Below are 12,098 nucleotides of genomic sequence, written 5' to 3'. Positions count from 1 at the left end.
GGTTACGTACGTGTGTGCATGCTTGCTATGTATGCATGATTTTGGATTAGGTACCACATAGTCTACATATTTATGACAGTAGAGCTAAGTAGATGGTGCAAATAGAACATTATTTTTTTTACAATAATTGCAAAGAACATAGGACACATAAGCATTTGAATATGAAATGACTTAGAGGCTCTGCCACCACAATTTCTCTTTTAATATTGCCCTGGTACCAACTGTGACATTTTAAAATCAGGCTTTAGGACCTCATCAAATAATAAAAATAATAATGAAAATAATAAAAATCAAAATTGAATAAAAAATCACAAAAAAATTCTGGCTTGTACTAAAACTCTATCCTCGCTCAACAAGGAGTTCACAAGCTAGCAGAAACCTTTTTTGTAATTTTTTATTCATTTCTCTATTTTTGTTGAGATTTTATAATATTAAGGAAAACTTGCGTTAGTTTTCTCTATATGCTCCTGATTATTCTTGCCAACATTTTGATTGTATTCTTCGTCTGCTCATTATTCCTGTCGAGACTTCTTCAGATATTCTCCGAGTGCTTCTGGTTATTTCTGAGGAATCTATCTCTCCACAACTTTTTTTTACTAAATTAGTCACGCAATTAAATTCAGGTTAAAACTAAAATTATGAATTTCTGCTAGAAAGTATTCATTAAAAATATATTTTATCATGTGGAATTCCAACAATATAACATTCATTACTCAGTGAAAATAATATGCCTTGAAACAGCTGGGAAGCACTGTCGTGCAAGACGAACTTCCTTCTCCTTGAAGTCTAACGCAGCAAAATGACCTCAAAATGTCGGCGATTCCCCCCTCCACCACGCGCGATGCGTCACAGTCCTCGCTTGGTGTGACGAATTATTTGATTTTTAGCTATCCAGTGGTGTAATTACATTTTCGGATGGAGATGTTAGCTATGTAGCTGCAACACCAAACATGTGTCCCCCGATTTTGTTATCGTTCGTTTGTTTGAACTGCCTCCCTACTATGGAGGGAAGCCTTCTTTTCACAGACGAGAGAGCCAAAACCCGAAGTTCATGTTTTTTTTCCGTATATTTAATGTAGCTACCCTAACCAAATCAACTGTTCACAATGTTTTAAAGTATTTATAATGTAGCTAACCTAACCTAATTGACCATTTGTATCCTTTTATCAACACCGCCATATTTATTTACAATGACCAAAAAAAACCGAGGATGCACGATCGGGAGTTTGGCTCTCTCGTCTGTGAACAGAAGGCCTCCCCGCCATCGAAGCAGTGTTCACGTCCAGAAGTGCGGACGCACGCAGACAGAAGCTGGAGGTGGACAGGAAGGAAGGGGGTGGGGCTGCTGGCTGTGCGGTTCCCGCCACACACCGCGCCAGTCCCGCCGCCGCCATGCTCGCCGCCGCCATGCTCGCCGCCGCACTGCCGCTGCTGGGGGCGGCGCTGGCCGCCGCCGGCCCGCCCCTCGCGCGCACCTCCTCGGGCTCCCTGGCGGGCCTGGAGCTGCCCACCGCCGCCGGCCCCGCCGCCGCCTACCTGGGCGTGCGCTACGCCGCGCCGCCCCTGCGCTTCCGCCCACCGCAGCCGCCGCCCGCCGCCCCCGACCGCCGCGTGGACGCCACGAGGTTCGGAGCCGCCTGCTACCAGCCGCCGCACCTCACCGAGCTCATGTACCCGCAGGTGGGCCCTCCCGTGTACTCTTGTCATGAGATCCCACCGTGCTCTCTTGTCATGAGTTCCCACCGTACACTCTTGTCATGAGATTCCACCCTACACTGTTGACATGAGATCCCACTGTACTCTCTTGTTATAATATCCCGCTGAACACTCTTGTTATGAGTTCCCGCCGTACACTCTTGACATGAGATCCCACCCTACACTGTTGACATGAGATCTCACTGTACACTCTTGTTATGAGATCTCACCGTACACTCTTGTCATGAGATCCCACTGTACTCTCTTGTTATAATATCCCGCTGAACACTCTTGTTATGAGATCTCACCGTACTCTCTTGTCATGAGATCTCACCGTACACTCTTGTCATGAGATCCCACTGAACACTCTTGTTATGAGATCTCACCGTACACTCTTGTCATGAGATCCCACTGTACTCTCTTGTTATAATATCCCGCTGAACACTCTTGTTATGAGATCTCACCGTACTCTCTTGTTATGAGATCCCACTGAACACTCTTTACATGAGATCCCACTGAACACTCTTGTCATGAGATCTCACTGCAAAGTCTTGTCATGGGATCTCGTTGTAAACACTTGTAATGAGATGTCATTGTAAAGGCTTGTCATGAGATCTCATTGCACAGTCTCGTAATGAGATAGCATTGTACAGTCTTGTCATGAGATATCATTCCACTCTTTTGACATGAGATCTCATTTTAAAGGCTTTTCATGAGATCTCACTGCAAAGTCTTGTCATGAGATCTCGTTGTAAAGTGTTGTCATGAGATCTCACTGTAAAGGTTTGTAATGAGATCCCGTTGTAAAGGCTTGCCATGAGATCTCGTTGTAAAGGCTTGTCATGAGATCTCGTTGTAATGGCTTGTCATGAGATGTTACCATCATATAAGTATAATATATATAAATGCATCAGCAAGGGCTAATATAAGTAATTAAAGATGGTGTGATGGAGCAGTACGGAATGTATTGGCGACATGGTAACATCTTTCCACATGGTAACATCATGGTAGCATCATTGTAGAGTTTCGTCATGAGATGTGTTGTCATGATGTCTCATTGTAAAGTCATTGTAGTCTTGCATATCGTGCCAGTTACCTTAATAATATAATTCGTTTACACATACTATACATATTTTTACACTATCTTTTAGGTTTTTTTCGTTTAAGTTCCATTTTTCAATGTAACAGCGTCTAAATAATGCATGTAACATTTTGTTGCTAGTTATGTCTCCAGATTTATTCCACACAAATTGCTTTTTGTAGTTTTTGGGCAGTATTTGTAGGTAACATATTTGTTCTACCTAATGAATTGTTTTCTGTCTTTCCAAAGCTGGGAATTGCAGATTATTCAACTTCTTTAGCGACAATTTAATAATATCTCTTCACCAATATCTTCAGTTAGCTAAACGAAATAAACTCAATAAATGACGTGAAGCCGATCCTAAAGCGAAGATTCCTAATCGAGTGTTCTTACTCGCTCATCTTCATCACCTTATCAACATAATTTCCAGTCTTTGTACTCACACGTATTTAAGGGTCTCTCTTACATCCTGAATTGTCTGTAGTTACTTTAGATCTGTTCCCGAGGTATCTTTGCCGCTGCAAGGTTTCGATTGTCATTATTGTTACCAGCACACAATGAATATCCTTTACCCGCTATTTGTGCATTACCTTGCATGTATTAAAAATTAGGTGCTGTGTAAAGCACTAAATAGTAATTAGCAGTCGAAGTATTGTTCTTTTATATATATATATTTTCTGGGCAATGCTTGCAATAAAATACTACAATATTTGTAATCTCATTTTGCGGCAGCTAGTAGTAGCTGGTTTATTTGTGGCCTACAAGTGCGGATGCGTTTAAGGGTGATTCTGTCTCGCAAATCAGTTGCTTCAAAGGCGCTACGAGCAGTGTTATCGTTTGAAAATATTTATCTTTATGGCATTTAAGGGGTGGCTTACTATTACATAGCAAAATGCAGAAGGGTTGGTAAACTGCATGTTCCTGTGGGGGGTTGCGGTTTGAGAAAGAAACCTTTCAGCCGTGCAGTTTCTCAACTCGGGACGAAACTGAAAAGTAGTGTCCGCGCGCAAGTGCTGTTGCGTGCCGCAGTCTCGCTCTCTGGCGGTGAAGTGAGCGCCCTTGCAACCGCTGCCTCGACACTCGCTCGTGATTGGCTGGTGCGAGAGCAGTGTCCCCTCGGTGTGTCAGAGCAGCCACACTTCCTTCGCCGCCCCTGGTGCATGACGGAACACAGTACCTTCCAGCATATTCCCTCAGCCTACAGCTTTGACCCCACAGCCGACAGACATAAATACCTAGCCTTTAGCCACTATCTCCCAGCTTATAGTCATCAGCCTCAAGCAACTAGCCACCAGTCTCCCAATATTCGTCCCCAGCCTTCAGCCATTAACCTGGCCACCAGCCATCAGCCTGCTGTTATAAGCTCCCAGCCTTTTGACATCAGCCTTCAGCCTCTAACCCCAGCCTTCAGTTACTAGCCCCAGAATTCAGCCACTGGACCCAGCATTCAGCCAATACCCCCACATTTCAGCCACAAACCCCAGCCTTCAGCCATTAGATCCTGCCTCCAGCCATCAGTTGATAGTCATTAGCCCCCAGCTTTTAACTAAACACTTTAAGCGTCATGTTCCTATGTTTTAGCCATTAACCTTCAGACTTTAGCCCCCAGTCTGCAGAAATTTTATCAAGCATTCAACGATCAGCCTTCAGCCATCATCCTAATGCCACCTAGCACCCAGCCTTCAGCAATTAGCGCCTAGCCATTAGCCTACAGATATCATACTCCAGCCCTAAGTCATAGGTCTTTACCTTAACAATCATTTGCCTCTAGTATCCAGCCATAAGCCTCTGGCCAGAGCTTCCCACAATACCCCCCTTCTCTCTCTCTCTCTCTTTCTCTCTCTCTTTCTCTCTCTCTTTCTCTCTCTCTCTTTCTCTCTCTCTTTCTCTCTCTCTTTCTCTCTCTCTCTCACTCTCTCTCTCTCTCTCTCTGCCGGTGATGCCATGACAATGTAGTGATGTGGAACCTCTTACACAATACATGTAAACAACAATTTAAACAATCGTGTAATGACGCCTGAAATTGATTTATAATTTACCTATTGTTTCAATATTGAAAAATACGTAAAAAATATACTAGGAAACCTAATTGTACTTTTAGTCAAATTAAAAAATATATTTATCTTAAATTACAATATCTTACGGCTTAATTGAATATCTGTATGTAAATTTTAATATAAACCTAACATATGATTTAATTATTTTCCTATTTCTTATCACTAAACTGTAGTTTTACAAAGTTGTCATTACGTTATAAATTAGTAAATTGAACTTTTCGTACTCTGTGGCGTATGTCAGGTAACATGGAACACCGAGACAAGTACGGCGCTAAAGCCAGCCGCACACAATAACCATTTCCGTTGTAAGTTTCGTGTTTTATTTTTTGACGTGATAACGTCTTATAAATCGATGAACGCCGGCTGCACGCACGAAAAAGCATGACTCATTGTCAAGTTCCGCCTGAGCCGAGCGTGCAAGAACTGGCCAACCACCGTGCAAGAAAATCGTCTATAATATCAAACAGGTTAAGGCGTGCTTTTTAAAAGCAGCAATTTAAAAAAAAATTTGATTTATTTGTCCAATTTCGTCACTTAAAATTAACAATATATTGACATTGATTTGATTTCAGTTTATTTCTGTAACTAATTGTTCGTGATTATATTTAAACAAATTATTTAAACTAAATTTGCAAAAACTGTAAATGATATTTGAAAATTAAAAAGTATGCAATTTTTCATCAATGTTTTCTTATGACGTTATCACGTAAAATTATCGTCCGTTAACCGAATTTACAGACAACCCCCCTTTTTTTCTGTAAGAGCGCAGATCCCGAGTACGTAGCATTGCAGCGCCCTTTCGAGCAGTCTGGCTCTGAGTGTACAAGTTTCCACACCCAAAGTCTTAGCTGAAACCACAATCTTTCTGTTGTACCCACGAGCAAATGTTTTCACGATGGCGGACCCGTATATATTCACTGTCGTAAACATCAGGGGACATACCAAAAGTGTTGGTGTGCCAAATGAAAACTACCTTGGAATACATATTTGGTAAACTGAAATAGCCATAGCAAAAAGTAATCACGACTTTTGACGTGATAACGTCTAATAAATCGATGAATGCCGGCTGCACGCACGAAAAAGTGTGACGTTACGCACATTGTCCCGTTACGCTGTGTCCCGTTACGCTCAATGTACGATTGCACCGCATCTATCTCTCTTCCACTCGATTGGAACAACCATCGATTTGACTTTTTCGAGGCACATTAAACTTGAAACACTCTTATTCGTTTCCTACTTTTCCTATCATCGTCCTATCCTTAACAGAATAACACAGATTGGAAGAAGTTAAATAGCAAACATGTATAAAAGTTATAGTTAAAATAATCTCTTCGTTAAAGTTATAAACATATTTGAATTAATGAGTGCAAATAAAAGTGAATTTATCAATTAAATAGTAGATTTCATTTCACTCCTTCTTTGTATCCATACAAAATAGTTATAATTCATTAAAAATGATTCAGTTTTATTAATAAAAGTATGCAATCATTTCATCAATGTTTTGTTATGACGTTGTCACGTTAAACTATCGTCCGTAAACCGACTTTACAGACAACCAATTTTTTAAATACGTAATGAAACTGGCATTGCTAAACTGATGTCCCATGGTCTCTTTCAAACACGTGTAGAGTGTCGGTGGTGAAGGTGGTTCTTCAAGTTGTGCTTCTTTAGGCGCGTTATGAAAAAAAATTATAAGTTAATTTTTACGATGCACGCGCACCATCAACAAATTTGACAGGATGAAAAAAAAAGCTTATGTATAATTTTGAGTGATAAACTTTAGTAATTTATATTGAATACTTGTTCGTATAATTAAAAACATCTATATACTATGAATGTTCGTGATAGAAATTGTGTTTATAAACGTTATAAAGTGTATTTATATAAGTGAGGTTATGTTCAAGCATGTATAACGATGTCAGGTTGGTTGTAAGCTTCCATTCTCGCTGGCAGGGAGTGTCTGTGGAAGGTTTAGTAGTCTCCTGGCCGCTTACATGGGAGTGTTTGTGAGGTTGTTACCGTATGTAAAATAATTGGTATTAATGTAATAAATTGTTTAATTTTTTAATTAATAATTAATTTACATAAATTATAATTAATTTTTAATTATTAATTAAAATTTATCATGAATATTTTACTTAATTAAATAATTAATTTTTAACGTGTTAATAAATTATATCAAATTCTGACTATTTAATTTTTATTCGATTGTTTTTATACTTTAATAACCGTATTTATATCACTATATTCCTTTTGTTATTTTCTTTATACTAATTATTTACATGCAAAATTATGGTTGTTTTTTTTTACAATGACTTCTAATGCACGTACATATCTAAGTACACGCACTAATTTTTTTACATGGTTCAAATCTCATCAGTGCAAAAATTAAATATTTTGTTTATTACATATTAATGTTCAGTCAGATACTTTTTTGGGCAAAAATAAATTATAAAAGTTTATTAATTAATCCAACTGCTGAGTAACTAACTTAAAATACTTTTATAGCTAATTCCGTTGGTTTGGTTATTCTATACTAGGTAGGCCTATTATAGCCTAACAAACATCCATCCAAACTTTCACATTAAAAATATTAGTAGGATAAATTAAGTTAAAGAAACCCTTACATCACTTGATTTATTTACATGTTATATTTTTAGGTTTCGAAACTAACCTACCAAGTAAAATTCACTCTCATTTAGTATAAAAAAGACAACTTTTCCGAGTGACGTACAGATTATAAAAATATCAAAAATCATTCACCCAAATACATAATTTTATAATAAAAAGCTTTTATTTTCGTATATTTTCAGTATTTCCTTTAGTGGGTAACCACGTTAGTTGGATTTTTGTTAGCATTCTAGGTATCGTGTGCATGGAGTTACGAATTATTTCTTCTCTTCAGCTATACAAATGTGCATGCACAAGTTTATACCCATGGGTGTAACAATTGGTTTTTTGTTAAAAAAAATTCAAGTTGGCTCGTCTGTGTGACTGTTTCTACCATAATACTTAATAATACACATTACTGAAACTAATATTTAACAAGAATAATTAATGAGACTACACACTCCTGCGCCGACAATATGCCATGAGCTGTGTACCAGGATCGCTAGAGTGCTCTGAGCTGTATGTTACAGCAACGCAACTCAACAACAACGCAACTTACGTGGAAGTAAGAATGGCCAGCTACCATCCACAAAAAACATAACCTATCAATGACGCCAGCATTCAGCTCTGTCGGGTATAAATATCTGAAGCAAGGGAATTAAGAAATAAGTTCTGAATGTTGTGATTGTATGTTTCCAACAGGATGCTACTTCGATGCGGCGATCGATAATGGTCCCACAAAGTTTTATTGTTTTCTTTGCTAACGTCAAAGATGTTTAGAAGAAAGAGCCTTCTGCCTGGACTCTAGAGCAGCGGTTCCCAAACGGTGGGTCGCGACCCACTAGTGGGTCGCGACTCCATCCTAAAGCTATCTGAAACCATCGAATAAACCACCAGAAAATATAATAAAAATCGAAACAAATCGAATTGTGTGCAAACTCATATCTATTGTTAAATAAATAACTGTTTTGCTACAAAGTGTTTACCTATATTTTGTCAACCATTTTCGAATCAGAACACACATTGTTTAACAATAATCAATCGGTATCTTAAAAAAAGCATATATATTTGCAATATTTGATTGAAGATTATGTATACATAAGGAAGGGATACGACACAAATAAGGTTTTTCACTCCACCATGGACCGATGGACCGTGGAGATATTCCTATGAGGAAAGGTGGGTCGCCAGCTGCAAAAGTTTGGGAACCACTGCTTTAGAGTATCCAAAAGGGACCGAATTGCCTTTCTGAAGGTATTCTTAAAGATATACGTTATTGAGTTAAAATAAAAACTTTTTTCGGGTTTTTAAAGTAGTGCGCTTCCAGTTATTCTTGAGTCATTAATACTATTGAGTTTTTTTTTTTGACGTGACAACGTCTAATAAATCGATGAACGCCGGCTGCACGCACGAAAAAGTATCCCGTAACACACATTGTCCCGTTACGCTGTGTTCCGTTATACGCTCATTGTACGCTTGCGCCACATCTATCTCTCTTCCACTCGATTGGAACAACCATCGATTTGACTTTTTCGAGGCACATTAAACTTGAAACACTCCCATTCGTTTCCTACTTTTCCTATCATCGTCCTATCCTTAACAGAATAACACAGATTGGAAGAAGTTAAATAGCAAAAATGTATAAAAGTTATAGTTAAAATAATCTGTTCGTTAAAGTAATAAACATATTTGAATTAATGAGTGCAAATAAAAGTAAATTTATCAATTAAATTGTAGATTTCATTTCACTCCTTCTTTGTATCCATACAAAATAGTGATAGTTCAATAAAAATGATTCAATTTTATTCATAAAAGTATGCAATCATTTCACCAATGTTTTGCTATGACGTTGTCACGTTAAACTATCGTCCGTAAACCGACTTTACAGACAAGCAATTGTTTAATATTAGACTGGAGATGTATCGCGGGATGTCCAAGTGTTCCGGACCGAGGCGACAGAGGAGAGACTGCGGCTGCCAACTGAGGACTTCCGCCGCCACCTGCTGACGCAGCGGCCAGCTCCGCGGGAATACTGCCGCGCATGCGCACAGCCGCCGCGCCACGCAGGCCTGCCAACCCGCGCGCGCGACACTGCCCGACCCCGCCCAGGGTAAACAAACTGCAGGAGTCATTGCCTCCAGTCGGGCAGTCCTCCAAGCACATTCCATCCGCGGCCGTTCCTTTACATTCACGCCTTCCTTCCAGCCAGAAGGAAAAAAAAATTGGTTGTCTGTAAAGTCGGTTTACGGACGATAGTTTAACGTGACAACGTCATAACAAAACATTGATGAAATTATTGCATATTTTTATGAATAAAATTCAATCATTTTTATTGAACTATCACTATTTTGTATGGATACAAAGAAGGAGTGAAATTAAATCTACAATTTAATTGATAAATTTACTTTTTTTGCACTCATTAATTAAAATATGTTTATTACTTTAACGAAGAGATTATTTTAACTATAACTTTCATACATGTTTTGTATTTAACTTCTTCCAATCTGTGTTATTCTGCTAAGGATAGGACGATGATAGGAAAAGTAGGAAACGAAGTGGAGTGTTTCAAGTTTAATGTGCCTCGAAAAAGTCAAATCGATGGTTGTTCCAATCCAGTGGAAGAGAGATAGATGCGGCGCAAGCGTAGAATGAGCGTAACGGGACACTTTTTCGTGCGTGCAGCCGGCGTTCAATAATTTATTAGACGTTGTCACGTCAAAAACACAAGTTTTGTAGGACTTGTACAGCATGTTCTATATATGATATCGCGTTTTACGTCTCGTCAACGGAAGGTCACACACATCACAAATCAGAAACGTCGGGAAAGTAACGGCCCGTCTAAGCTCGCTGATTGGTCCACGTGACCCTCTGACGTGGATGGTGTGGGCGATCTCGGATCTCATTGGTCCGAATACATTGGTAGGGACCTGCAAAATTCGCGGTTTCGATGGCCTTCAGGATAGACTGCACATTCCCCTGTGCACTCGGGCAAGTAACGCAAGTTCATTGGCTGCCCACTTGTAAGTCATCTCAGCTGGTTTGCCCGTAATTCGATTCTTCTTTGGTTGAGGGTTTATAACTGGTTGAGAATCGTCCAGATGAACAGTGAGCCAATAGAAAAATCATTTAAAAGTTATATGTATTTGAATACTAGCCTATCGCCGAATGAATTCGCGAGTTTTTTCTGTCTCTATACACGGTCAATTTAATGCAGTTATTTTACGTACGCCATCGCAGTTTTGAACTGTTTGTCATGGAAAAATACAGAGAGAAAAAATTGAAGGTAAAAAATTAACAGAAAACAACACTGAATCAGCTGATGTCGGACAAACGGAACTGACGTTGGAACTAAACAAATACTTTGAACACAACGGAGACAGCACTGACAATCACAGAAGTTTTCCAGTGACAACAGTTGCGACGTTTAGGGAACTGAAATCTGTTCCCGTTATCAGGCACAAACAGACTCATATTGGACACGTTTTACATTTTTGGTTTTTGTTTTCCTAACCTAACTAATTACTAAGTGTATTTGGGAGGGGTCTGGGTAGGGAAGACTCTAAGTGAGTCTCAGGCCGAAGCCTATACGCTCTAAGCATGCAGGTTATGAACCATGTAGGAGAGGAAGCATGCATCATGTGCTAGGAGGGGATTGGCCAGCCATGACAACGTTTTTGCCATGACTAACTCCCCTCACTGACTATTCTAGGTTAAAACTAGATAAGTTGGGCCCAGGTAAAACCTGCATAGACACAGGGAAAACCCTGGGCACTGACATGCGGGATGCGAAATTGACTATGGGTTTATATATGTTAGAGCTCCTCTCCTGGCACAGCCAATGACAGTCGAGGGCAGTAGTATATACTGGCCGGTCCGGCGCCTGGGTTCTGGGAGCGGGGCCATGAGCCGAACCACCATCTTTGATTGTGACGTCACGGCGGCCATCTTGGATGACCGTGACCTTGACCGACTCCAAGTCCGATTTCTCGCGACTAGGGACGTAACAATAGGCAGCGATATAATGGTGCGGGTGGTGTGTATGAATGAGTAGGTGCTGCAGCTTGGGCCAAGTGTTGCAGTTTATGCTGCAATAGAAGGACCACAACGTTTCGGAAAACTACCCATTCCTCAACAACATCTCACCAGCAGAGCCATCACAGGGTGCATTGTGGGCAGCTTCGCTATGGCCAAAACACTTGAGAGACGTCAATGGCAGCTCCTCTAGGAAATGTGTTTTTAAATTGTTTAATTATGTTTATTGCTTTGTTATAAATTTTAAGTAATGTTTAGTTCATTTGAGTGAATTAATTATATTTAGGTTTTAACCAATTTTTCTTGGCGCGTAAGCGCCAATTAAAACAACTGTCTAGTTCTTTTGTGGTAATGTTGGCAACCTGGATTTGATTGCGTTAGAATTTTTTAATGCATTTTTGGTTTAAGTTGTTTTAAGATATTATGTTGATTTTACTGTAACGTATAGTTTAGGTACGTGAGGCCTGAAATTGGTGGACAAGTATGAACTATGAAATAAGTTAACGAACTGGCGCGCCAATATAAAACTGTTCGCACGTCTCCGCCTGCAGGTGCAGGAGAATTGCGAAAAGGGTGGGGGGGGGGGGGTTAAGACTAACGTAGTGACTAGTACCACGAGGAAT

General features: G+C 39.7%; 1 protein-coding gene across 1 annotated transcript in view; it reads left to right on the top strand.

The window, feature by feature from the left end:
- Window positions 1-12,098, top strand: part of LOC134539273 (acetylcholinesterase-like) — a 35,098-nt gene that overhangs the window by 953 nt on the left and 22,047 nt on the right. The window contains exon 2 of the mRNA XM_063381095.1: window positions 1,250-1,680. Coding sequence (XP_063237165.1) covers window positions 1,250-1,680 — 431 coding nt within the window. The remainder of the gene's footprint in view (window positions 1-1,249; window positions 1,681-12,098) is intronic.

The sequence above is a fragment of the Bacillus rossius genome, chromosome 15, assembly GCF_032445375.1.
Source record: "Bacillus rossius redtenbacheri isolate Brsri chromosome 15, Brsri_v3, whole genome shotgun sequence".
NCBI classification, from domain to species: domain Eukaryota; kingdom Metazoa; phylum Arthropoda; class Insecta; order Phasmatodea; family Bacillidae; genus Bacillus; species Bacillus rossius.
The sequence above is the reverse complement of the archived record's forward strand: the minus strand, read 5'-3'. Positions and strand labels throughout refer to the sequence as shown.